The 27,816-nt window shown below is 37.8% G+C and overlaps 1 protein-coding gene and 1 long non-coding RNA gene across 4 annotated transcripts; both read right to left on the bottom strand.

Moving 5' to 3' along the window:
* Nucleotides 1-7,850: 7,850 nt before the first annotated feature.
* LOC149250998 (uncharacterized) lies at nt 7,851-8,755 on the bottom strand. Its single transcript, XM_089456507.1, has 3 exons — nt 8,298-8,755; nt 8,160-8,220; nt 7,851-7,961 (listed from the first exon to the last, which is right to left on the bottom strand). Exons 1-3 carry the CDS (start codon nt 8,561-8,563, stop codon nt 7,887-7,889), a joined length of 402 nt encoding a protein of 133 aa, XP_089312633.1. The 5' UTR covers nt 8,564-8,755; the 3' UTR covers nt 7,851-7,886.
* Nucleotides 8,756-14,057: 5,302 nt separating this feature from the next.
* On the bottom strand, nt 14,058-23,133 carry LOC149250997 (uncharacterized). 3 transcript variants are annotated; one of them, XR_016265967.1, is made up of 7 exons: nt 22,797-23,133; nt 22,387-22,648; nt 16,450-16,571; nt 16,242-16,339; nt 15,431-15,463; nt 14,701-14,754; nt 14,058-14,481 (listed from the first exon to the last, which is right to left on the bottom strand). It is a non-coding gene; the product is annotated as an uncharacterized LOC149250997 (long non-coding RNA). The 3 variants fall into 3 exon arrangements; XR_016265965.1 differs by lacking the exon at nt 14,701-14,754 and having other exon boundaries at nt 22,797-23,128; XR_016265966.1 differs by lacking the exons at nt 14,701-14,754; nt 22,387-22,648; nt 22,797-23,133 and having other exon boundaries at nt 16,450-16,654.
* Nucleotides 23,134-27,816: the final 4,683 nt, after the last annotated feature.

The raw sequence follows: 27,816 nt of genomic DNA, 5'->3' as shown, positions 1-27,816 counted from the left end.
AGGTGTACCTGCGTACCCCTTATTTTCTTCAATATTTGATAGCTGATCATCAATCTCTGCTGCTGACTTGAAGTACTGTGATCTATCACCTGAATGGGTTGCCATCAAGGACAACACTTTAGCCATAATGCCAACAATCTCCCCCTTTGGACTTGATGGCAACCTCAAAACTTCAGCTTCATTCTCCCCCTTTGACATCAAGGGCAAAGGGTTATGCTCCCCCTAAGAACATGCTCCCCCTGAATATGAACCAGATCTGCAACGAAGAACCATAACCCACCATGAAAGAGATAGAGACATACTGCAGCTACTTCCAAGATCTCCTTCTGCACATCCTCCATAATGCCAACAATGCATTATATGCTCCCCCTGAACGTGTACCATCAATCAGAAGAGGTTCAACAATAAGATGATGCATCAACAACCCCCAGCTTTTGCCTGAGGTATTCAAAAGTGTCCCTGGGCAATGGTTTGGTGAGAATATCAGCAACTTGTTCCTTAGAAGGAACATACTCCAACTTGACCTTCTGTTCAAGCACTTTTCCCGGAGAAAATGATACTTGATTGGTATGTGCTTGGTTTTTGAATGCATAACAGGATTCTTTGAGATGCTGATTGCACTTGTGTTATCAAATAAGATGGGGATTGGTGGTGTACAAGTGATTTGAAAATCCTGCAAAGTCTGCATCATCCAAAGGAGTTGGGTGCAACAAGATGCAGCAGCAACATATTCCGCTTCAGCTGTAGACAAGGCAATCGAACTCTGTTTCTTGCTGAACCACGATACCAGTCTGGAACCCATAAAGAAAGCACCACCACTTGTGCTTTTCCTGTCATCCACGCTTCCGGCCCAATCTGCATATGTATAAGCATGAAGTGTAAGATCTGTATCTCTAGGATACCATAAGCCATAATTTTGAGTCCCTTGAAGATATTTGAAAATTCTCTTCACTGCCTGAAGATGAGTCTCCTTCGGATTTGCCTGAAATCTTCCAACTATTCCAACTGCATGCATGATGTCTGGGCGGGTACCTGTAAAATAAAGTAAACTTCCAATCATAGATCTGTAGGTTGGTTGATGTACTGCTGCAGATTCATCATTTGCACTGAGGCTACATCCTGTGACCATGGGTGTACATACTGGTTTTGCATCTTCCATACCATATTTCTTCAAAATCTGTTTGAGATACTTGGTTTGAGATAAAAAGATTCCTCCTTCTTTTTGTTGGATTTGCAAACCAAGGAAATATGTCAGTTCTCCTAGCAAGGACATTTCAAATTCTTTCTGCATGACCAAGGCAAAGTTTTGACTCATAGCTTCTTCATTGCTCCCAAAAATAATGTCATCTACATACACAACAAGTATTAGCAATTTGTCATTTTCAAATTTTATATAAATATTGCTATCTGCCGATCCTTTTGAAAAGCCTTGTTGATGAAGATATTTGTCCAAACGGTAGTACCAAGCCCTTGGAGCTTGTTTGAGACCATAGAGAGCCTTTTTCAATCTGCATACAAGATTTGGATCATTTCCAAGAATGAACCCATCTGGCTGTTCAATGTACACTTCTTCTTCCAAGTCTCCATTCAGAAAGGCTGATTTCACGTCCATTTGAAATACTTTGAAGTTTTGAAAACTTGAGAGAGCAAGGAACATTCGGATGGCCTCAAGTCTTGCAACAGGAGCAAAGGTTTCTTCAAAGTCTATTCCTTCTTGCTGCGCATACCATTTACAAACAAGTCTGGCTTTGTTTCTAATTACTTCTCCATTTTCATTCAATTTGTTTTTGAAGACCCATTTTGTCCCAATAACATTCTTATCTTTTGGTCTAGGAACCAGCTCCCAAGTGTTGTTCTTTTCGATCTGCTCAAGTTCTTCATCCATTGCTTTCACCCAACATTCATCTTTGCATGCCTCTTTCACATTTTGTGGTTTAGTAGAGGAGAGTAATGCCAAATAGCTTGAAGCTTCTGCAACTGTTCTTCTTGTTTGTACACCTGCTTCTTTCTGCCCCATAATCTGAGATTCTGGATGGTTCTTCTGAACATATCTGGATGGAGTCTTTTCTTCTATTCTTGTTTGCTCCTCTGGTTCTTCTTGAGGTTCTTCTTCTTCATCATTCATTCTGACGTTGGGGGTAGCCTTCATCTTCTTCGATGTCTTCATGATGTACTTGCCTAGGAATGTATCCCTTCTCATCAACTACTACATCAATGCTGTCAACAATTCTGCCAAGTCTTTTATTGTAGCATTTGTATGCTTTGCTATGTGGAGAGTAACCAAGAAGAATGCCTTCATCTGCTCTAGGTTCAAGTTTGCCAAGCTGCTCATCAGTATTCTTGATATAGCATTTGCTCCCAAAGATTTTGAAGTGCTTTACTGAAGGAGTCCTACCACTCCAGAGCTCATGAGGAGTTTGAGTGCTGTTCACCCGGACATTTGTTTTGTTGAGAATAACAACTGCAGCATGTGCAGCTTCACCCCAGAAAGTTGCGGGAGTTCCTGACTCATCAAGCATAGCACGAGCCATTTGTTGGACTGTTCTGTTCATTCTTTCCACAACTCCATTTTGCTGAGGAGTTCTTGCTGTAGAGAATTCTCTTCTTATCCCATGTTCTTCACAGAAATCGAAAAATTCATTTGAAGTAAATTCCCCACCTCTGTCGAATCTGAGGCACTTAATTTTGTGACCTGATTCATTTTCAACCAAGGCTTTGAAGGATTTGAATTTTTCGAATGCTTCATCTTGGTGCTTCATAAGTCCTAACCAGACAAACCTGGAGAAATCGTCAATGAATAATATCAAGTATTCTTCTCCTCGAGGTGTTCTTTTCCTAAAAGGACCGCATGTATCTGTATGTACTAGCTCAAGAGGCATGCTAGTTGATCCTTCTTTCTCTGGAAAGTTAGTTCTGGTTTGTTTTCCAAACTGACATGATTTGCATATGGTGTTGTCAGGAATTTTGATATCTGGAAGATCACGAACTGCCTGATATTTGCATGCTTTCCTTATTTGTGAAAAGCTTAGATGTCCCAACCTCCGATGCCATAACCAGTGCTCATCATCCTTGCTCAGATAGCATTGTTGTTGTCCTTCTTCAAATATGTACAGATTATTTGGAGTTCTTTTGCCTTTGATCACTGTTTTACCTGTATCAAGATCACGAACAAGACATCCATTTGATCTGAATATAACCTCGGTTCTTTGATCACACATCTAGCTGACAGTTAGAAGATTATGCTTCAATCCATCAACATACAAAACATTTCGAGCCTTGACCTTTTCTTTTAACTGAGCAATGCCTTTTCCTTTTATAGTTGCAGGAGTATCATTTCCAAAAGAGACTTTCTTTCCCTTTTCTAGAGTAGAATAAGACTCAAGTTTTTCTTTATCACCTGTCATATGCTTCGAACATCCACTGTCAATGTACCATAGATTTTCTTGTCCCTCTGCATAAAATGCTATCCCACATCTTTCTGTTTGAGGTTCCTTTATTCTCCATGTTTTGGTGCTTGAGGCTTGTTCCTTTTTCTGCTGAAACCTGCTCCTGCATTTAGAGTCTTCATGACCAAAGTTATTGCAAATAGAACATTCAACTTCATTTTCAAGAACCGAAAAGTTGTTATAGGTCCTTTTTGTAATCCCCGTCATACTTCTTTATTTTTGAGCTTCCCTAGTCATGATCGTTTTATATGCAACACATTGAGCTGCTTTGTGACCAAAGTTATGGCAAGAAAAGCATTGTCCATTGAAGAAACTTCTGCGGTTATCGAATCTACCAGCCAATTGATTGTAATTTCTATTGTCATCTATTCTTGAACCAAATTGAGAAGATTTTACCTGTGGTTGGTTGTAGCTTTTGTTCACCCTTAAGATGGATTGCCCCTGATAGTTTCTGTTTGTAATTCGTCCCTGCTTTACCTGATGATCTTCATTGTACTTTTGCTCATTTCTTCTTGCTGCATCAAGATAACTTTTTGAGGTGGATGCTTGAGAAGTTTCTCCATTATAGCCCAGACCTGTCTTGTTTAGTGGAGATCGCTGCACATTGATAATCTCATCCAAAGTTTCAGATCCTTTGACAAACTTGAGATTAATAGCTTTTGTTTTCTCAATCTCTTTTCTAAGACCAACAATTTCACCTTCTAATTTTTCAAGATGTTTTTCCTTTTCATCAATTTGAAATTGTAGAGTATCAATGATCATGTTCTTTTCTTCTATACATCTCTTGAGTCTAGTAATCTCATCATAAAGGTTATCCACATCTATAGCATCCATATAATCATCATCTTCAAATGCCATTAACAACTTATATTCATTACCTTGTTCATCTTCATCACTGTTTGATAGACCATCACTATCTTCATGAGTGTAGTAGCTTTTCTTATTTGCATTCTGTTTCTTGTTCCATCTAGCAGGTTCCTTTCCTTTATCCTTATAAGGACATTTTGCAGCATGATGACCTACTCTTCCACAAGCAAAGCATTTAAAAGGTAACTTACCTCTGAACCTTCCAAAACCCCTTTGAAGATTTCTGACAAAATTTGATTCTTCTTCCTCTTCTTCTGGGACGTGGCTCGCTTCATAATAATCTCCTTTGCCTGATGCCTTGAAAGCAGCTTCTCTTATGTCTGATGGACCTCCCTTTCTCATTTCATAAGCAATTAGAATTCCATGTAGCTGAGACATAGTAAGAATTCGTAGATTTTCCTTTTCTTCTATTGCAGATACTTTAGATTCAAACTTGGGGGACAATGATCTTAGAACTTTTTCAACCACAATAGCCTCTTTTATTTCTTCACCCAAATTTTTCATACAGTTAAAAACCTCATCTACCCGAAGAAAATAGTTAGCCACACTTTCATCATTATACATTTTGAGAGTCTCATACTGAATTCTGGGAGTTTGAAGTTTAGCACGCTTTACCTGTTCATCTCCTTCATAGCTCGTGACAATTTTGTCCCATATCTCTTTTGTGGATTTATAGTGCATTACCTTCATGAATTCTGATTGAGATATACATCCTAATAGAGTACTGACTGCTTTCGCATTTGTTTCATACTTCTTTTTCTCGGCTGCATCTGTAGGAGTAGCTGAAGGAAAAGCGTAGCCTGTCTCTACGATGTCCCAAACTTCTGTACCAAGAGATTGAAGATAGGCAGTAACTCTTACCTTCCAATAATTGAAGTTTGTCCCATCAAAAACCGGTGGCCTGATTGATGCTTCTCTCTCGTAGTTGCTCATGATGAACGATCTACCTTCAAGCGATCAAGCTTCTGTGAAGGACCTGCTCTGATACCAATTGTTGGAAATAATACTGAGAGGGGGGGTGAATCAGTATTATCTAATTCTTTTAATAAATCTTCTTTATTTGTTCTTTGAATTGTTTTTGCATGTCAGTACCATAAAATAATGAGCATGAACAAAAGAAAACAGATAGTCACACCAAAGAACACAAGATGTAAGGTGGAAACCCAATGTGGGTGAAAACCACCTGCTGCAATATGTCTCTATCTTCTTTCAAATTAGAAACTCTTTTTACAATGGTTTTGTACTGGTGCAGTCCTTTACCAGTACGCAGGCTGCAACCTGCAGAGAGCTACAACTCTCTCTCTCGTTTTCCAGTCTCTCCTGGAAGGGAGCTACAACCCCCTACTTCTTTTCTTACAAGGACCACTTTTCATAAATTTTCAAATTGGATCCATAAGCATCAAATAATCATCAAGTATAAGAGAATCACCCAGTCAACTGTAGTAACCAGATAGAACCAAACCCAGAACACAACAATGATAAACAAAGATTTTAAGAGAAGTAAGCACCCTGCTCAACTGCTCGCCTGCTTACGTAAGCACCCTGCTCAACTGCTGGCCTGCTTACAGTACTCACCCTGCTCAACTGCTTGCCTGCTTACAGTACGCACCCTGCTCAACTGCTAGTCTGCTTATGTACGCACCCTGCTCAACTGCTAGCCTGCGTACCTCGCTCTGAGTCCATTGAACTGCCTGCGAACCTCCGCACCTGCAACCCTTCTGTGACTGCGTACCGGCGCACCTGCAACCCTTCTGTGCCTGCGTACCGGTGCACCTGAGACACTTCTGTGCCTGCGTACCGGCGCACCTGAAACCCTTCTGTGCCTGCGTACCGGCGCACCTGAAACCCTTCTGTGCCTGCGTACCGGCGCACCTGAAACGCTTCGTTCCTGCGTATGTACGCACTTTTCTCTCACTGTACCTGCGTACCTTCGGGCATAGATGATTTCAAGACTTCAGAAATAACCTAGACAGTCAGATCTACAGATCTGAACATGCGCCGAAGAGATCAGTAGATTCGCCTTCTTTAGATCTAGACCAGATCTAGCCCTCATAAGATATTCAACCAAAAACATACTCAAGCCAAATGATCTCCTTTTCTTTATATAGGAAAGCTCTTCCTTAAAACATGGATCAATACCACGAGCCGACACCATAACAACCCAATACCGTCGGCTAAATACCAAGAGTAAAACATAAGAAAACCCCACATGTGAATTTCTTTGCCTTGAAATGTGTTCACTGGGGGTACGCACCTCCTGGACGGCTGACCTGCGGGTATGTACGCACTCTATGTAACTCCGACCTGCGTGTACGCACCTTATGTAAGGTGTACCTGCGTACCCCTTATTTTCTTCAATATTTTATAGCTGATCATCAATCTCTGCTACTGACTTGAAGTACTATGATCTATCCCCTGAACGGGTTGCCATCAAGGACAACACTTTAGCCATAATGCCAACAGTGCATACAATTATAAATTGAATATATTTTACAAATTCCTAGAAACTAATTAATAGAAAAAGTAATAATTAAAGTAATATAGAGAAATGTTTATTTTCATTCCACTTTCTTTTCCCTTGTACAAGTAGAGCCAAAGGGTTAGAAGAAAATCTCCGACCTAGAAAAAGAGTAGTTCGATTATAACATTAATGCTCAGAAAAATTCATCTTTTTCTAGAAAACAGTGAACAAGAGGAATTGTTTGTCTCACAGGTTGACAGTGAGGTGTGCACAGGTCACTGTACCTAAGTTTTAAAAAAAACAAATCTTAGTTACTAGCATTTAGGACATGATAGCAAAAACAAATCTCAGTTACTAGCATTTAGGACATGATAGCAAGTTCAGTTTTATTTTTGTTATGATGTTTCTTTTTAAAAAGAAAAAAAATAAACTCTCTGTTTTTAAATTAATTCCAAAATTTAGACAAATGGAAATTAACAGTTACTCATGGTAACTACATATAACTGTTGACAATTTTCAAAATTATTCAACAAATCATACAAAAGGAAAAAATGAAACATTGTAAAGGTTGATTTTAGTTACAACCAAAAGAAGAATAGAAGCATACAAGAGATTTTCGAAATCATCTGAGTCCATTTGCAGCAAGATTATATTTCCTTTCTGTTCTTAAAATGAATTGAGTGTATTTCTAAATAGAGACAACAACTCGTAGATTAATCTTTTTAACAGGCCTTTAGAATATCAGAGACAGTGAAAGAGAAGTCTGGTGGAAGCATTATAACAAACACAGAAGAAACAATTGTCGAACAACGAAGATTGTTCACAACAACTACCTACAGTTCTTGAAGAGTATCGAGCATGAGATCAAGAAAACTAACAGAGGGTTTCATAACAAGCACAACCAAATTCTCATCGAGAAGAAAACATCTATGACCAGGTACCACATAAATTAACACGCATTATCTTTCCTTGCAAATATTTTTTAAAGCAAATATACAGAAAATATTTAAATTCATTTACAGTCCAAAGTTAGGAAAAGTTCATATTACAAAACAGAGAGAGAAACATGGGTTCGAAACCCTGAGGATGAGTTCAACTCTCAAAATCCCAAGTTAAAACCAAAAGACCGATCTACCCATTACAATGACAAAAGTGATGACATAAGCTACCAACAGAGAGGCCAAAACCTGTGACCAAGACCCAGAACTATCAACAAATGCCAAACAAAAATTTCATGGAAAGAACCTACCCGATCTAGCAAATTGCGAGAGGAGCTGAGTCCCACAACTGTAGGGCCGGACATCCACCTGTAACCATTCAACGGGAAGAATAAAACCCCTAACTACATAATAGGAACCAAGCAAGGGTTTGTAACCCATACTTACCAGAGGAGGAGCTAAAATCGTAGGAGGAGAGGTCTCGACAAGCCATGAACCAACAAGGAACCTGTTCACAAGGAGCACAACCTATTAGTACCGATAAAATATGAAAAGTGGGAACTGAATCAAAGAGGGAAAGCTTACTTGTGTCTAGACGACGAGCAGAGGTCAAACATTGCGTCACCCCGTGGCCGCAACCTGGAAACACACTGACCAGCGGATATATTAAATAGTGGAGCCATTGGACCAACAATCAAAAACAACAGAGACACAAATACACTTAAGAGGAGGCAACCATTAACTACGCCCATAGAGCCTTCAGAACACAGGAGGCCACTTGCAGAACGCCAAGAGACGAGCTCGGAAACCCTCAAATAGACCGGCGGACAGGAAGCCACAGAAAACAACATTACACTAGCAAAGCCGAGCGAGCTGAGTAGAGCCGTGGCCGTGGAATACAAGTAGAGTGGCACCAAGAAACCCTATGAAAAATCGGATGTGAAAACTGGAGTGTAGAACCTCTCAGCGCAACCAAACGAAAGTAAAAAATGACAAGGTAAGTGGAGTGTTAGGGTTTCAAGCATAGCATAAGGCGAGAGGACAGAATCTGAGGTAGAGACAAGTGTCTCCCTCGCGGACAAACTCCTACCAAACAATTAAGCACAAAAAAATATCAAACAACCGTGAGATATCCAAAAAAATCATTCCACTAATAACTCAATTAATCAAACATTTACATCCAAACAGAAGGACAAGGGTTGGTCCCATCAATTTTGGAATCAAAGCAGGAACAGTGAACTGATTTTCTTGTAAAATGGAAGCTATAAGAAGAGGTTGTGGCAGAGGTATTCGAAGAGTAGTATATGAGGGATTGAGGAAAGAGATTAGGATCCTGAATGCCCATTTGGCGGCAGTATAAGCATGAAGGAGAAGGGATTCGAAAGTAGGAGATGACAATGAGGAAGAGGCTGTATTTACAACTGATGGATCAAATGAAGAAGGACCTGAGATCAAATTGTTAAGGTCAGTCTTGTTGGCTAGTAGTAAGCCAAAGCTTGAAATTCTGAATTACTATGGCAGTTTGTCCACAGAAGTGTTTTTGGATAGGATTAGTGAGCTAGACAAGTATTTTGAATGTGAGGAGGTCAGCGAGGATAGGAGAGTTAGATTCGTTGCTACCAAGCTGAAAGGACATGTGGCCTTACGGTGGGACAGTGTCTAGATAGAGAGGAGAAGATTGAATAAGTTACCAATTAAAAAGTGGACCAGAATGGTCGCCAAGATGAAAGGTTGGTTTTTTCCCAAAGATTACGAGATTGCTCTGCATCGATAGGTACAAAATTTGAAGCAAAGAGGAATGACGGTGAAAGAATATACTAAAGAATTCTATGAGGTGAATTTGAGAGCTTGTTATACTGAAGACACCCAAAAAAGACAGTAAGGTTTGTGAATGGCCTAAGGTTGGAGATATTGTACAAGATAAGTATTCTTTCTTCGAAAACCATAGAGGAAGCATACCATAGTGCCTTAAAGGTAGAAGAAAAGATCACAAGAAAGTTGAATGCTAGGAGAGGACGAGGAACTCGCAGAGGGAAAGGACAATCCTTTGGCAGAGGGAGAACTACCAACAGTATTGAAGACGGCAGTAGTTCAAAGACCTCAGGGACAACACAAAAGGAAGGAAGCACTAGGGGAGGAAGGCCATACGAGAGGGGAAGAGGAAATGGCAAAGGTAGAGGAGCTGCCTACCAGTGCTACAAGTGCCACAAGTGGGGGCAGAGATCCTTTGAGTGCCCTGAAGGAGAACATGCTGGTCAAAGAGGAGCATATGTTGCTCAGATTGAAGAAGCAGAGGCACCACCTCAGGAGTTAGAAAATGTACCGGAAATAGGAGAGGCCTTAGCCTTGAATAAGGTACTTCTGAAACGAGCAAAAGAAATAGCTGAACAAACCCAAAGAAAGGAATTATTTTGGAATGTGTGTAAGTCACACGGCAAATGCTGCAAACTGATTATAGATAGTGGAAGCACTGATAATCTAGTTGCAATAGAGATGGTGGAGAAGTTTGGACTAAAATAACTAAAGCATCCAACCCCCTATAAGGTGTCGTGGTTACAGAAGGGTCACCAACAACTCGTTGATGAGCAATGTGAGGTGGAATTCCATATTGGCAAATATAGGGGCAAAGTTATTTGTGACTTCATGCCCATGGATGTGTGTCATATTCTGATAGGTAGACTGTGGCAGTATGACGAGAAAGTTGTTCATGATGGGAAAACAAACTATTACAAATTTGTTAAGGATGGGATTAAGCATATGCTAGTGCCCATTAAGGAGGAGGAAAGAGTAGAAACTAGTGGAACAAAAGTATTACTCATGGGTGGAAAACAATTTTTGAAATAGATTGAATATGAGGAGGTGAAATATGCTATTGTAAGGAGACCAAGAACAATGTTGTTGTACACTGGAATTTCTGATTTACGTGAAGAAAACCAGGAAATGTTGTAGGAATTCAGTGACATTGTGGTGGACAATCTACGATATAAATTGCCACCAAAGTGGAGTATGAGTGATCACATAGATTTCATCCTTGGAGCTAGTTTACTGAACAAAGCCTCTTATTGGATGAACCCAAAGACAATGAGGAGATTAGAAAATAGGTACAAGAGTTGTTGGATAAGGGAGTCATTCAAGAAAGCTTAAGCCCATGTGCAGTTTCGACACTTCTTGCTCCCAAGAAAGGAGGCGAGTGGAGGATGTGCACAGATTCACGAGCAATAAATAAGATTAAGATTAGGTACATGTTTCCATTGCCACGAATGGATGATATGATGGATTTTTTGAGTGGGGCACCATATTTTTTGAAGATAGATTTGAAGAGTGGATACCATGAGATTAGAATCCGGGAAGAGGACGAATGGAAAACAGCTTTCAAAACTAATGAAAAGGGATGTATGAATGTCTGGTGATGCCATCTGGGTTGAGTAATTCCCCTAGTAGTTTTATGTGCCTAATGAATGAGATGTTGAAGGAGTTCATTGGGAAATTTGTGATTGTGTATCTTGACGATATACTGATTTTCAGCAAGACCAAGGAGGAACATTTTCGACATGTTCGATATGTTCTAGAGAAGTTGCACCAAAATAAGTTGCTGATAAATTTGAAGAAATGTACCTTCTTTGAGAATGATTTGGTCTATTCGGGTTTTGTGACTGTAGAAAATGAGCTGAAAATGGACCGAGAAAAAGTTGCAGCTATACTTAGTTGGCCATCCCCTAAGAGTCTGTTCGAAGTTCGAAGTTTTCATGGGTTGGAAAGTTTCTATCACAAGTTTATAAAGGATTTTAGTGGAATCTGTGCACCTATGTTGGATACAATCGAGAAGGCAAGTCAACCTTTTCAGTGGACTGAAGCTGCAGAAAAGAGCTTCCAGATGTTGAAGAAGAAGACCATTGAGAGTCCAATTTTAAGGCTACCTAACTTCAACAAACTTTTCAAGTTCGTTGTGATGCTAGTGGTACAGCCATTGGGGTCGTACTCCGTCACGAAGACAAACGAGTAGATTACTTTAGTGAAAAACTCAATGAAAGTAGAGAGAAATACTCATCTTATGACAAGGAGTTCTATGTTGTCATCGAAGCATTGAAACATTGGAGACACTATTTGCTCGGTAATAAGTTTGTTTTTATTTATGATAATTCTGCATTGTAGTATGTTATGCAGAAGCATAAGCTAAACCATAAGCATGCAAAGTGGGTTGAATACTTGCAGAGTGACATGTTTGTGTTGAAGCATATTAGCAGACATACCAACAAGGTGGCGGATGCATTAAGCAGGAGAGTTTTGCTCTTGCAGGAGAGCACAATACAAATACTGGGTTTTGAACAAGTGAAAGACTTGTATCAGAGAGATGCAAATTTTAAGGAGGCTTATGAAGCATGCCAAAACCCTTTGTTGAGAAATAATAGTCCGTGGTTGGACTATAACTTATAGGAGGAGCTGCTATTTAAGGGAGGATAGCTATGTATTCCCGACTATTCGATGAGTGAGAACATCATCCCAGAGAAGCATAGCAGAGTTCTAGCCAGACATTTTGACATTGGAAAGACCTTTGATCAGCTTAGTCACTTTTATTACTGCCCAAAGATGCGAAGAGATGTGCAGTGATTTGTAACCAAGGGTGAAGTGTGTGAGTTGGCAAAATGACACAGTGAGAATACGAGACTCTACACACCACTGCGTGGGACTTAGTAGGCTTGGACTTTGTCTTGGGTCTACCCAGAACACAACGAGGTTATGATTCCATTATGGTGGTAATGGACCCATTCTAAAAATGGCACATTTCATTCCTTGTAGGAAAACGATGCCACTCACTTAGCACACTTGTTTTTCATGGAGATTGTTAGGCTTCATGGCTTACGTAAGTCCATTGTCTTCTACATGGATGTGAAATTCACAGGACATTGTGGAAGAAGCTGGACACACATTTGAACATGAGATCCACTTATCACCCACGGACTGATGGGAAAACGAAGGTGGTGAACATAAGTTTAGGAAACCTGCTACAAAGTCTAGTGGGAGAAAATTCATGAATGTTGGATCGTGTACTTGCTCAAGAAGAATTCGCTCACAATGATTCACCAAACCGAAGCACAGGAAGTAGTCATTTTCAAATCTTGTATGGAATGCATCCCCGAGGAGTGCATGCGCTACAATTCACCAAACTGAAGCACAGGAAGTAGTCATTTTCAAATCTTGTATGGAATGCATCCCCGAGGAGTGCATGAGCTACACGATTTGGAGAGCTAAAGAAAAAAAGTGCTGATTGGGAAGACTTTTCAAGAGAAACTAAAGACCTACATGAGCAGGGGAAGATGAAGGTACACGACAACAATGAGAGGTACAAACATAAAGCTGATTTGAAAAGACATGAGGTACAATTTAATGTAGGGGATCAGGTCCCACGGCATGTGCGCAAGGAAAGATTTCCTAAGGGCGAATGCAATAAGCTAAAATTCAAAAAAAATTGGACCGTGTAAAATTTTGTGTAAGTTTTCTACCAATGCCTATGAAGTGCATTTGCCTCCAGGTATAGGAATATTGCCAATTTTTAATGTGGCAAATTTATTCCCATACACTACCAATATGATTTGGCACAGCAAAAGTGAAGAGTAGTTCATGGATGAGACAAATGCCTCACTTGGAATTGAAGGAATCCTCCACACAAAAGTGGCTAGGTGGACTCGGAAAAAGGAGTACTTATAGTACCTTGTCAAGTGGAAGAACAGTTGGAAGAACCATCCTATTGAGGATAGTTAGTGGGTTGATGAAGGACAGATACAACATGCAGCGTATTTTATGGAGGAGCTCATGGACCGAGCCATGAATATTTACTGAGAGCTTGATGCAAGAGCATCCAACTAGGGGTGAACAAGAGGAAGTGTTTGTCTCACACGTTCACAGGTCACTTACCTGAGTTTTAAAAAAAAATCTTACTTACTAGCATTTAGGACATGATAGCAAGTTTTTTTTTTATTTTTGTTATGATGTTTCTTTTTAAAAAGAAAAAAAAGACTCTTTGTTTTTAAATTAATTCCAGAATTTAAACAAATGGAAATTAACAGTTACTCATGCATGTAACTATTGACAGTTTTCAAAACTCTTCAACAAATCATACAAAAGAAAAAATGAAACATTGTAAAGATTGATTTTCATTATAGCCAAAAGAAGAATAGAAACATAAAGATATTTTTGAAATCATCTCAGTCCATTTGTAGCAAGATTATATTCCCTTTCTATTCTTAAAATGAATTGAGTGTATTTCTAAACAAGGACAACAACTGGTAGATAAATCTTTTTAACATGCATCTAGAATATCAGAGACAACAAAACAACTACCTGAAGTTCCTGAAGAGCATCGAGCGTGAGATCAAGAAAACTAACAGAGATTTCCACCGAGAAGAGAACATCTACCACTAGGTACCACATAAATTAAAATGCATTATATTTCATTGCAAATATTGTTTGAAGCAAATCTATATTTAAATTCATTTAAAGTGGAAAGTGAGGACAAATTCATATTACAAAATAGAAAGAGAAAAGTGGGTTCGAAACCCTGAGGACGAGTTTAACTATCACAATCCCAAGTTAAAACCAAAATACCTTTCTACCCATTAAAATGAAAGAAGTGATAACATAAGCTACCCATAGAGAGGTCTAAGACCAAGACCCAAAACTATCAACAAATGAGAGACACAAATTTCATGGAAAGACCCTACCTGGCTAGCAAGTAGCCACGAGTCCAACAACTGTAGCACGAGACATCCACCTGCAACCACAGCTCATAACATTTAACAACTGGAAGAATAAAACCCCTAACTGCATAAGACCCCTAACTGCATAAGAGGAAGCAAGCAAGGGTTTGTAACCCATACTTATGAGAGGAGGAGCCTAAATGGTACGAGGAGCCTAAATGGTAGGAGGAGAGGTGTGGAGAGGCTAGCACGAAGATGAAAAGTGGGAAGTGAATCAAAGAGGGAAAGCTTACCTGTGTCTAGCCTACCAGCACAGGTCGAACACTAGGCCACCTCATGGCCACAACCTAGAAACACAGTGACCAGTGGATATATTAAACAGTGGAGCCATTGGACCAACAATCAAAAACAACAATGACACAAAAACCATTAACAGCCCCCATAGAGCCTTCAAAACAGAGGAGGCCACTTGCAGAATGGGGAGCTCTAAAACCCTGAAATAGACTGGTGGACAGAAAGTCACAAACAACAACATTACACTAGCAGTGCCTAGCCAACAGAGTAGAGTTGTGGCGGAGGAATACAAGTAGAGTGCCATCAAGAAACCCTACCAAAAATGGCAGGTGAAAACCGAAGTGTAAAACCTCTCACGGCAACCAAATGAAAGTAAAAAATGGCAAGGTAAGTGGAGTGTTAGGGTTTCAAGCATAGCATAAGGCATGAGGATGGAATCTCACGTAAAGACATGTGTCTTTCTCACAACCAAACTCATACCAAACAATTAAACTTAACAAAATATCAAACAAGGGTAGGATATCCAAAAAAAAATCATTCCATTAATAATTCAATTAATCAAACATTTACATTTGGACAGAAGGACCAGGACTGGTCCCATCACAACTCCCTTAAAGGAAAAGGGTGATAATACCTGGAATATAAATGACAAGTATATAATTCGATAAGCATATGAACCTTCAATATGCGAATAAGAAATGTTAAGACCTGTAAGAAAAAGGTTGGTACCTTTGAAATATAGTTGTAACTCCTTGTCAAAATCTGCAAAGAATAAACAAGAATTCAGATAAAAAAGAGTAAGAAGAACTTGAGTATGGAGATTGTTAAAGGAGAAACTCTACTATTCTAAATATGAAATTAGGAAACTAAATTAAACCGTGATTTAAGAAATATCAACACAATCATGGTTGCCATGATAATTTGAAAAATTAGAATGAGAAGAGAATATTAAAGTTAACCCTCACAAGAAGTAGTAAAATCCCTTTTCTAATAAACCATAATTAACTAGTGGACTTGAAGTAACTTGTATAATATATATAGTATTTCTCCTATGAACGTAGAGGACAAAAAAAAACCGTGAGGGTTTTTAGTCAAACTGGACCAGCAGGGTTACCCATAAAACCATAAGGATGAAATCCCTTTTTGAAACCCTTGTAGCAACAATTACAAACTAGGTATAATAACCAAAAGGAAAATTTAGAATCATAACAAAATTTATTAGTCAATTCATAAACACGACAGTATCTAAATGTGTCTACAAGTTTAACCATTAGGTCTTCAATGACATGAATGGAGATCATAAATTTGTAACCTCTTTCACTAACTGTAACCATTCGAATGATGACAAAAATAGAAAACGAAAACAACCATTCTTGATGCAAGAAACCCTAAGGTCTAAAACATGATGAAGCCCTTCCTTGCAACCCTAGTAGGTGTAAACATAATCTGGAGTCTAGAAAAATAAGGGAATTGATATCTAGACATTCTTCGTAGATAAAAGAGAGTAATTATAACGAGAAACGTCCTCGAAAATGTTTACCTGGTAAGAACATACTGGAGCAATCACTTTCTGTTTACCTCCCGAAGGACAATGTTGAACGTAAAGAAGCATTAGCTTTAGAAAACATCTTTGTAAACCTGCGAAGACACAATCATGAAATTACACAATAGCTTAAATAATTTCAAACGTAGGTTCACTTAAAAATTGAGCATACAAATTTTGTAGAAGTCAACCTACATATTCTTACATTTGTTCAGGTTGTTGGCACATTTGAGGAGACGACCATACACACTTGACAAAACACAAGATTCAGTTGCCTTCATGTGACAGATGGAGTAGTATGATACAGAAAACAATTTTAGAATCCACCTGTTGGCATTGTGTTGACAAACATGGTTGAGAATCGTTGAAAAAAAAGGGTGAAACCCTAGACGCAGAATGGCATATCAAGAGAGAGGTAAATGAGAAATGAATCGGAAAAAAAAGAAAACGGTCATTAAACTAACAACAAATACCTAATTGCATCATTACCGTTGATCTAGAAGTAAATAAATCTGAGTCATTGATTAGGTCATCCCAGTACTACATACTTGTCAAAAGAGATGAACTTCCACTTCAAACATAGAATAATCCAGAAGGGTGTTGACAAAACATGAAATTCGGTTTTATATTTGTATAATACCACATCGAAAAGAGAAAAACGAAACCAAAACCTTATGCGTGTCTAATTAATTCAAAGTCAAGGAATTTCTTCAAGAAGAATGTATTGCATACGTTTGTGAATCGTTAAAGTATTACTTATGTTAAAAATGGTTTAAGTATGGTGGAAGGGTCATGAATAAATGTTGATGTCAATAATCTATACATATCCAACAAGTGCTGCATTCAGTCCAGTAGTCCTTGCATAACATATAATATGTCATTTGTTAATGCTCATAACCGTTTTATACACATGGTATCCATGGGAGGGTTAGAAGTCTAGCAAAAACCCTATTTCACGTGAACAAATCACTTTTATCTTCAGGTTAGGATAACTTCACACAAAGTTTGGGGTGAATTGAGAAATGTATGACCTGTAAAGTAAGGAAGAGAAAGTCAATTTAGGAATTAAGTTGAATGTCTTTGGTACAACGGAAGCAAAATTCTTTTATTTCCTAAGTTGTATGTGTAACCATTGAAAATAATATAGGGGATTAGTGGTTGCTGTGTGCGCTTCAACACTGGCCCTGGTAAAGTGTATATTGCTGTGTGCGCTTCAACACTGGCCCTGGTAAAGTGTATATTGCTGATAACTAAAGCTAACAGCATGTGGCAAATAATATTTAGAGGTTTAAGTTGCTTACAAGATATTCGGAGGAACCACCCCTTCACTTTCCTCTCTAGGAATAACTTTTTAGAATTGTACTAACTTTACAAAAATGCTGATACATAATCTTCATAATGATTCCAAACCTATTCTGAGCATGACAGTTGTGTTCTAGTGCAAACCAAAACATAAAAGTTTGATGCATAACCTCCCAAATTAATTTTTCAGTTGTAGTGGAATAAATTTTATACAAGGGAAAAACATAAAAATCAACCAAATAAATACTGAAAAGATATTGCATGTTTGAACATACTTCCATTAGGAATCGACCTCTTAATGTATGAACATATAAAATGATCAACAACGCACTTATGTTTCTACTGAATAATGTAAAGAGTTAATGTCTTGCACACAGAAGCATACTAACTGAGGACCATACAAAAGAGTACACAGTAGAATGTTAAATGTGATACTATGTGAATAGAAGTTCAAAATTACACCAATTATCATCGTTAAACCATCAACAAACCTAGTTGACAACAAAGAGGATAATCAACCATCAAAAGGCATTCAAGTACCCTGGTGGCCTTAAGATTAAAAAGAAAAAAATAATTATATTACAAACAAGAATTAAATGCATATGAAAATATGCTTGTCATGGAATATCCTTACTAGATTTAAAAAAAATAAAAAATATTCGACTTGATTCTCAAGATCTCCCTTAATTGGAACTATATATATATAAAAGGAATTACACATCTTCATACTAAGGCCTTCTCATTATTCAGATCAATTTACTTACAAATATATTTCCATAAAATAATTATAATAAAAAAATTCTTATAACTTATTAATATCAATATCATGTCTTTATTATAATTTAAATATTGGGTAATATGCTTATTAATATCTATCTAAATATATCAATTCCATTTCGAATATAAAATTAATTATTTTATATAATTTTTAATTTTTAAAATAAATAATAATTTTTTTTTATATTATTAATATTAATTTTTCCTTATTTATATAAAAAAATACAAATGAAATAACAAAACACTATAATAATTTTTGTTATTTCAAATATCAAAGTGAGTATTTTATTTTTTATTTTTTTATTATTTCAAATATAAAAATGAGTAAGTTTTTATTATTTTAAATGTCAAAACAAAAACAAAAGTGAACTGCAATTAGTGTTGTTCCTTTTTTTTGTGTTGAGAATTGTATGTCTCCTTTAGATCTTTACCAGTGGCCGAAAAAAATCAGGTAGTTTATGTCATTCAAATTTCAAGGGATGAGATTTTTATTGAATTTATTTCTTATGCACGGACTGTCTTTGTACTCTGATTACGTTCTTTAATTTTATTCAGTTAAAAAATTTAACTTTCAAGGCCATACAGGAATTTTTTACTTATTTACTTATTTACTTTTTATGTCTATATTGCCATAGATTTGCTCTATTTTATAACTAGCAATTTTATATCATCTTTTTTCTAAGTTATATAGATAAACTTGCTCTATTTTATAATCCATTTGATTAGGTAACATCCTGCTTCATCCTCTAATTATTATATTCAATTTTATAACTAGCAATTTTATATCATCTTTTTTCTAAGTTATATAGATAAACTTGCTCTATTTTATAATCCATTTGATTAGGTAACATCCTGCTTCATCCTCTAATTATTATATTCAATTATAGTCATATAATTGGAAACTTTTCCAATAAATTAAATGTGAAAATGTATATTACAAAAAGATAGTATAAGAAACTGTTTTAGAATAATTTAAAATATAAATAGATATAAACTCCTCATTCAATGACCTGCACAACTCACAAAAAACAGTAACTGTCTTCCCCTCCAAATTCATAAATTCAGTTGACTAGAGCTTAACTCTCTTAGACATAAGCTTAATCCCACTCAAAGTTTTCAAAAATGTGAAATCAAATCAGGGCGAATGTTGGCTGTGTATTTGTCTGAGAAAGGTTTCAATTCGGAGGATGTACTCCAAACGATGAGTCCAAAATTAACATGTTTGTCTTTGTAAAACTATTAAAAGAATAATATAACGATAAATTATTAGAAAATGTAACAATTCTATTGTTAAAATTTATAACTGCCTACATTTTATATATTAAATAAATAATAAGAAAATTTTGAAATTAAATAATAAGTTATTCTAAAATTGCAAACAACTTCACCTTTCTCTACCTCTTAACATAAGAACTACTCTCAATATCCTAGCAACTCCCCAAGCTTACTTTAACTTTATCAACAATAACACTATGGAAGTCCAAAATGTTATATTTTTTAAAAAAGTATCGAAATCACTGATAGGAACACATTACCGTTTTTGTAGTTGTTGTAACCAGACTGCCATGGATGCAGAGCCCAATGTGCCAACAAGCAAATCACCGACCCACATGCCAGAGTGTTGAAATACAATTTGCTCTGTATAAACCCAAATTGCTGCTTGGGAATGGCTCTGGACAACACATAGCCCCCAATAAAATTCACCCATATTGAACTCCCATACACTACTGCAAAGGCCAACAGATGTACCAGTCGTAATCTGGTCCTAAGCCCCTCCTTTGAAGCCTGTGAAGCAGGCATCGCATTTACAGAAGTTGTCACTTAAAGTTGGTTGAAAAGGAGGAACACTGGCCAGAGCATGTTGCCTGACCACATGTAGAAGAAACTACAATATTATACCTTGGATCATCCAATGCACATACTGTGTTTGCTTCCCGTTCTTGTGGACTCTGGAGGCATACACATGTTATTAACCAATAATTTTCCTTTCCCTCACAAGTTTCTGGGTAGTGTAATGGGATGGAAAAGTATGGTAATGGGATGGTAGGTTTTCTCATACAGAAAACTAGTGAGAAGAAAGACATTCATAGCCATGGAAAGACATCAAGTATTTGTTATTCATACTGCCTGGCTTTGCCATTAAAGAGAAGGGAAAGTAACTTTTTTTTTCCTGATTTTGTCCTTGTTGCTGCTTTCTTCATTTGGATAAATGCTTGATGTGAAGCTTTTGTCTGCCGCTGAGCTTTGTGGGTGCCATGGTTACTGAATCTCAAAGCTTGTGTCTCATAACCGAAAAATACCTACGAATAAGTAAGTGCTAGATGACAGCTGAGAAAGAAACACAACACATGAAGCAAAAATAACAACAAAAAATTACACGAAGCTAAAATAGCTAAATACAGAAGTTAAATGCTGGTCAAACATTAACACAAAAGTATGGCTGAGAATGGATCCCGTGTAAGGAACCTTCTCAAAGATCACAATATAGAAATTGTACTTAACTAATACTCTGTAAATATAGTCAAAACAAATTCGATATGAACCAAAAAAAGAAAGTAGAATGTACTATGACAACGAAAGTTGTCTCTGTCAAAAAATATAACTAAGTTGCCGAAGGCAACCCCGGAAGAGCAACCGGGTGGGTAACAATTAGGAAAATGGGTACCTGTAAAAATTTACAAACAACGATTTAATGAGAAAATTGTACACCACCGAAATTGGGGTTACCAATAAGAATGTAAACAAAAATCTTTTAACGAGAGAAGGACTTCACCTAATATAGAAGCAAATAACCCTGCTATCCAACTAGAATATATAGAAGAAAAACAAACTCCATTATATGCGGAAATGTTAAGACTGTAATGCGTGAATGAAAGAGAATTCAATATGAAATGACAGCCTGAAGTATTTTATGTACTATGGTCATATAAAAGTTAAGGCTAGAAAAAAAAAAATACGGTAGAGAGAAAAACAAAATAGTTTAGGTGCCATTTCTTGTATCGGAAATAAAATTAATGAATCTTCCTTTCTAAATTCGAAGAAACGAAGTATAAACCTAAAGGGAAATAAAATTAATGAATCTTCCTTTCTAAATTCGAAGAAACGAAGTATAAACCTAGAGCGTTATGATAAGGAAAACAAATTAATCCGCTATAACGCTAAATAATGGTCACAGGAAAAAAGACTTGGAATCCCTGAGGGAAATTGCAGTCTGTATAATGAAGACATTATAACAAAATGTAAAAGCTATGGAAACAATCTTCGTATCCAAAGTTTCAAATCAAAGAGAAATTGGAAGGGTCCAGAGAAACCTACCGAAAAATCTGTACAATGCACTCGTAGAGTAATAGATTCTAAACTATGCCCGTGGCTTAAAGGTTTTCATAGAAGTCGTCGAACCCTTGCGGTTACAGCCACAAAGAGTTGACTGAAAATTTAAATTAGGAAAGCGAAGACTTGGGGTTTACCCAATTTAAAATAAACTACTCACTAAACTAAGAGCAATGTAGATTAACTTTGTGAGAGGGAAAAATAACCCATTGAACAAAATCTTCAGGACCGAGCAAAAAACCCTTATCAGAGAGAAGTTAACCATAGAACTTCTTCGAAAACATTGGGAAATGAGGAATGATGGTAAATTACCTGTTGATTCCTGGTGGATGTTCACATCCCTTTTTGTGAGAAGTTTATATAGCAGTCATATTCCTTACAGCTTGTCATTTCAAAGGATTAGCAAGCCAGACCAAAAAAAATGATATGCCAAATACATCATACAAGCATAGAAGAGATGTTATTGTTACAAGAGAGTTCTGTAAGAGAACGAGATTGCCTTTATACGCAGAGTCGGGGTCAACTATTAATAACATTTCCCTCCGGACAGAAGGAAAAATAGTCTACTTTGGAATGCCAGATGGTGAAACCATGGAACTGGTGGAACCACAAACACTTGTTATACCATACTGTACCATACTATGAGGGTAAACCATATTTAAAAAATTAAATATAAACCAAAGAAAAGGGGTTTAATGGCAGTCTACTGAAAGTATTTAGGATTGAGTCTTACCGTGGGCTTTACAGGGGAAATGGCCTTTGGAAATGAGCATATCTGAGTGATAATATATTATATACGATGCAGCGGACTGAGTCCACAACGAGATGAGAGGAACCTTGAATTTCTTGGCAATGAGTACCCTCCATGGCAGAAACGAATCTGCAATGATGCGGGAAATTTGATTGTCCTCCTCTTTGTTCAGCGTCTCGATTACTTCCTCCGCTGTATCATTGTATTGAGAGTAAACTGTAAAAATCCTTCGTTGTACAAAGACCTATCAAAATCCATGGCCAAGTTATTTGAAATCTCTGCACAGCTAATGTCTAAAACAGTTGTTTGAACAACATTGTTGATGTATGATTGCGAATGAGATGAAGAACATGGTAACATATTGGACTATGATCATTAACCATTAAACTTACCTCACTTGTAGCGATTCTCAGAGTCAATCATGTGTTTTTTGCAGCGATCTCACCCATGTCTTTTCTGCTCTCAGTGCTTGCCTTGTCTTCTGTGGTGCAGGCGCAGATGAAAGGAGTCTCCATTTCTGCCACTCCTCCATTGTTGCCACTCCTGCAGACTTCGGCTCTGAAATAAGGATGGAAGATAATACACGTGCCCGCATTATTCGCAACAAGCAGAAACGAGAGATGTGATATCACAGAATGCAGAAATGAGAGATGTGATATCACAGAATGGAAGGACAGTGTCCATGAAAAATGGTGTGTCAAAGAACCATGGCAAACATAAAACCACGGTGAAAACGATGGAAGATGGCAAAAATATGAGAAGGCAAATGGCACACATGCAAGAGCGGCTGTGGGACACTATTCAACATTAAGATGAAACTCTTGGTTAAAGTTTCTTTACTTTAATATGAATTAATACTAAAAACAATAAGAGCTCAGTTGAACCTTCGGTTAAAGAGATATAATTTAAAACGAAAGAGGAGACTTTGGTTAAAAGTGTATATAATTCAAAAAGGGCGGATAAAACTTTGCAGAAAAATTCACAAAGCTAAACGAGCCACCCAAACTTTGGTTAAAAAAAAAAAAATGGATTTGGAAATTTAGCAACCTGCAATAATACCTCCAATATAAAACTTTGGATAAAAAGCAAAAAACATTAAAGCTCTAAAATAAAACTTTAGGTAAAAGCAAAAAACATCAACTAAATGCTCCGGTCAACTCAAATTAATCAAAAGTCAACGCGTGATTGAACTCTATTAAATAAAGTTTACAACAGAACTTTATGATAAAGTGAGAATCAGTGTACCAAACGTTTTATCCAAATGGTAACGAGAGCCATATAATTATTTATAAGTGAAACCTTCTATCATACTTATAAGTGAAACGTTTTATCTAAATAGTAAAGAGAGCCCTATAATTATTCATAAGTTTACTTGTTTGTAAAAGAAAAAGTGGTTTAATATTAAGGTGGGTGACAGTTTAAGTGTTGTATTGTTGTGTAAATAAGAATTAAACATTTTGGTTTAAATATATATATGAATTTATATGTATAGTTGTATTGGATTGAGAATCATTCTATGGATAAACTTTTGTGAAAAAAAAGTGAAATAAGAGAACATTGTACTCTTGAATACAACTTCTTTAGTAGAATTTTAAAAGTTGGTTCTCAATACAAAATTTCAAATACTAGCAAAAGAGTGATAAAGAAATGAATTCTATAATGATTATATACATTTAACAATGTGTAGTAGAAGACCACATCTTTATAGTAATTACTAAGGCTACATATGGATCCTTAGACTGACAACTATTAAGAGTGGTAAATTACCAAATGGTTGATCTTAAAAATAAAATAGTTAGTATGTTGAGGGTATTTACAAGCTGTATCAAAGTTGTAGTTACAACAGTGGGTCTCCTGAAAACTGAAACAATTACACTTGTTATGAACAAATTGTGAAAAAGAGCTAAAGAATTAAAGAATGGCAGTGGAATTTAATGGACAAACTTTTGTAGGATCACCAAGGGGTGATGAAGAACATGACACTAAAATGGGAAGGGTTCAGGGTGGAACGAATAATGCAAAAAGGCAAGATTCTGAACTATTGCAAGTGATAAGGAGTTTAAACACAAATCTAGATGATGTTAAAAAAAATCAGGAAAGGTTGGTCAAAGCTAGAATGGAGAAAGAGGAGATCAATGGATACCTATTAACTAACTTGGAAAATGATAAAGTTATTAAAAACACTCATAGAAAATTATCTAGGAGTAAATCCTCTACCACCACAAGAAGAAGCAACTGAATAAATTTTAGTGAGAGTCAAACAAATGAGTCTAGTTATCAGGAAGAACAAAAGTCAAGTAGCAGCACTTCCTTGTCGAGAAAAAGGAGATCATCCTCTACAGGGAGAGTTTAAGAAAATCATATGATGCAGGAGCATCTGGTCGACAGGGAGAAGGCCAAGAGAGGGTGGACAGAGTTTCGGAAGAAGATTGGGAAAGTTGAAAATTTCATTAAACTCGACAGCAAGCCTGTGAGAGTTCTTAGTTTTTTTTTTTTTCTGTTGTTTAATTTCTTTCAGGGTCAACTACAACATTAAACTCTGTTGTCCTAATTTATGTTTATTTTATCTTAATTACTGTAACAGGTTTTAGTTAGAAGTGTTAAAGCTAGATTAGTGTTAATAAGTATGTAACAGCAAACCCTTATAGCATAAAAGGGACAAGTAAACCAACAAATAGTAAAAGGAAACATATGCCCGTATCAACTGTACAAAACCGAAATAGCATAACTACCAGGCAGTTAACCAACTGCTCAAACTATTGTACAAAAGGGCAAACGAAACAACCCAGAGGGGTTCAGTTCAGGAGCGGAACATGTAAAAGAGGAATACCAGAAATACATACATTATTTTCCTTCATCAAATACAGTGCACCATTAAAAATACAAGTCTATGATTTATGTCCTCTGCAATAATATGTACATGCATATCATCGTAATTTCAATTCATTTCAGGCAAACCAAAATAACAGAGTTCTTTACAATTCCAAAGAGTCCGTCGACTAGCTAAGAAGAGAGTGAGTACAAGACGGGAGGGCGCAACCCAACACAGCAGAACGAACAGACCACGGTCTAAACCGGTAAGCCACAAAACCATTACAAATAGTTCATATGCCATAAAAATATTACATAGTATGCCTGTGTAAAACAATATATACAAAACTGTTTCACGAGGGTTCATAGAACCGAGCTATCAAGAGCTCACAGAAAAACCCCAAATTACGGTTACGGGTTGGAGGTAACCCTGACATACACAGGTCCGACAAATACACAGAATGCACATAGCAGACAAGAGTAAATGCGGCCAAGACCAAGAAACACCGTGAGAAAGTAAAGCAAAGATAGAGCTACCCGGTAAAGAGCGATTGTAGCCTTGGTGAATCCGCGGAATCCGGCCACACCTGCCAACACAAAGCAAGGTGAAGGGTTAGGGTCTGAACACCGATAATAACCCTGCAAACAAAGTTGTTAAATGAAACTGCAATCAAAACAAACAAATCCATGTAGGAGGGTGACGGAGGAGCCATACCTATAGTGAGCCGAGACCCAGGCCAGCGGAAACGAAGTGCTAACCCTGAACACAAAGGGGTTGCGGAACGTTAGTTCCGGGACAAACTATGGACACAAATATTTAGCATGGAACGAGGCCATACCTGTTCTATAAAGCCGAGCGTTGGAGAAAAGCCAAGCTGGAGAGTCTTCAAACTGTGAGTTTGACAGCGGAACAGAGTAGCAACCATTCATCACCAACATTCACCAAAGAATTGCCAAAAAGACCATAACGAACAGTAACCACCAGAATAGAAACAGTAAAGCTCACACAGTCGAGGAACAAGTTGAACACGCAGAGAAGGACCGTAACTTACCAAGAAACCCTGAAGTAAGCCCTTTGACTCCCATAGCACCGGATTGACGGAGTGGAAGAGCATTGTTACACCATAAGAAACTAGCGGAGCTCAACAGGGTTTCCCCCACAAACAGAAAAACCAGAGGCGGAGCGAGACTAGAACGACAGAGCAAGTCACAGAGTGAAAATGACTGAACAGGCGCGAAATGGCGGAGGAAAAGCGCGTTAAGGGGATTAGGGTTTGTCAACCCCGAGGAGGGCAGGTGTCGTGAAGAGAGGCCGAGTAAGGTACCATGTATTGAATGCCAATCAACCACCACAAAAATCATTTACAATCACTTTATAATCAACCAAGGATTAGTGTGAGTCCACGTAGACTGAGTTAGCGGGGGGACCACGTGGGCTGGCCCCATCAATTGGTATCAGAGCAAAGTTTTTTTTTTATTTATATAGAGGAAGATGGCAGAAGGGCAAGTGCCAAGACGAGGACGTGGAAGAGGAGCACGTAGAGGAGCAGATGAAGGATTGAGGGAACAAATTAGAGTTCTGACAGCTCGCTTGGAAGCAGTGGAAGCGGGTAGACGAAGAGACCCGGAACTGGGAGATGACAGTGAGGAAGAAGTGGTAGCTGCTACAGACGGGTCCGATGAGGAGGCTCCAGAATTGAGACTGCTGCGTTCAATTTTATTGGCCAGCAGCAAACCCAAAACAGAGATTTCGAATTACGATGGCAGTCTGTCTGCTGATATCCTATTGGATTGGATAAGCGAACTAGATAAGTATTTCGAAAATGAGGAAGTTAAGGAGGATAAGAGAGTCAAGTTCGCTGCTACTAAGTTGAAGGGACATGCCCTCTTGTGGTGGGATAATGTCCAAGCAGACAGAAAAAGACTGGACAAATTACCCATACGGAGTTGGTCAAGGATGGTAGCAAAATTGAAGGGCAGATTTCTGCCGAAATATTACCAGGTGGAACTATGTCGGCGGGTACAGAACCTGAGGTGAGAGGTATGACTATCAAGGAGTATACGGAAGATTTCTACCGGGTAAATCTACGTGCTGGTTACACGGATGAAACTCCAGAAAAAACAGCGAGATATGTCAATGGCTTGAGGATGGAAATTCTGGATGAAATTAGCATTCTTTCTCCCCGAAATATTGAAGAAGCCTTTCAGAGCGCTGTAAAGGCCGAGGAAAAGATTAACAGAAAACAGAACAGCAGAAGAGGGAGAGGAAGTAGCAGAGGACGGGGACAATCCTACGGTAGAGGGAACAGTGCTGCGAACAGCGAAGAAGGCAGCAGTTCAAAAACTTCAGGGACAACAGAAAAAGGAGATAGCACCAGAGGAGGTCGGTCATACCAGAGAGGACGAGGGAATGGCCGTGGAAGAGGGACTAATGTCCAGTGCTACAGGTGCCACAAATGGGGGCACAGAGCCTTTGAGTGTCCAGAAGTTGAACAGGCCGGTCAGAGGGGAACGCTGATGGCACAGCCTGAAGAAGCTGAAGCACAACCCCGGGAGGTGGAAGACATGGCGGAGAGAGGGGAAGCTTTGATTTTGAACAAA

Source organism: Pinus tabuliformis, chromosome 7, assembly GCF_031772625.1.
Source record: "Pinus tabuliformis cultivar Carrire ecotype Pingquan chromosome 7, CPIR1, whole genome shotgun sequence".
NCBI lineage: Eukaryota > Viridiplantae > Streptophyta > Pinopsida > Pinales > Pinaceae > Pinus > Pinus tabuliformis.
The sequence above is the reverse complement of the archived record's forward strand: the minus strand, read 5'-3'. Positions and strand labels throughout refer to the sequence as shown.

What these genes read in the sequence shown, in the direction of transcription:
- LOC149250998 (XM_089456507.1), bottom strand. Translation starts at nt 8,563, where the DNA reads ATGTTGTTTTCTGTGGCTTCCTGTCCGCCGGTCTATTTGAGGGTTTCC. An exon ending in TGCTCGTCGTCTAGACACAA is followed by an intron (nt 8,221 to 8,297) that starts GTAAGCTTTCCC and finishes CCTTGTGAACAG; the next exon opens with GTTCCTTGTTGGTTCATGGC. An exon ending in CGATTTTAGCTCCTCCTCTG is followed by an intron (nt 7,962 to 8,159) that starts GTAAGTATGGGT and finishes TCTTGGTCACAG; the next exon opens with GTTTTGGCCTCTCTGTTGGT.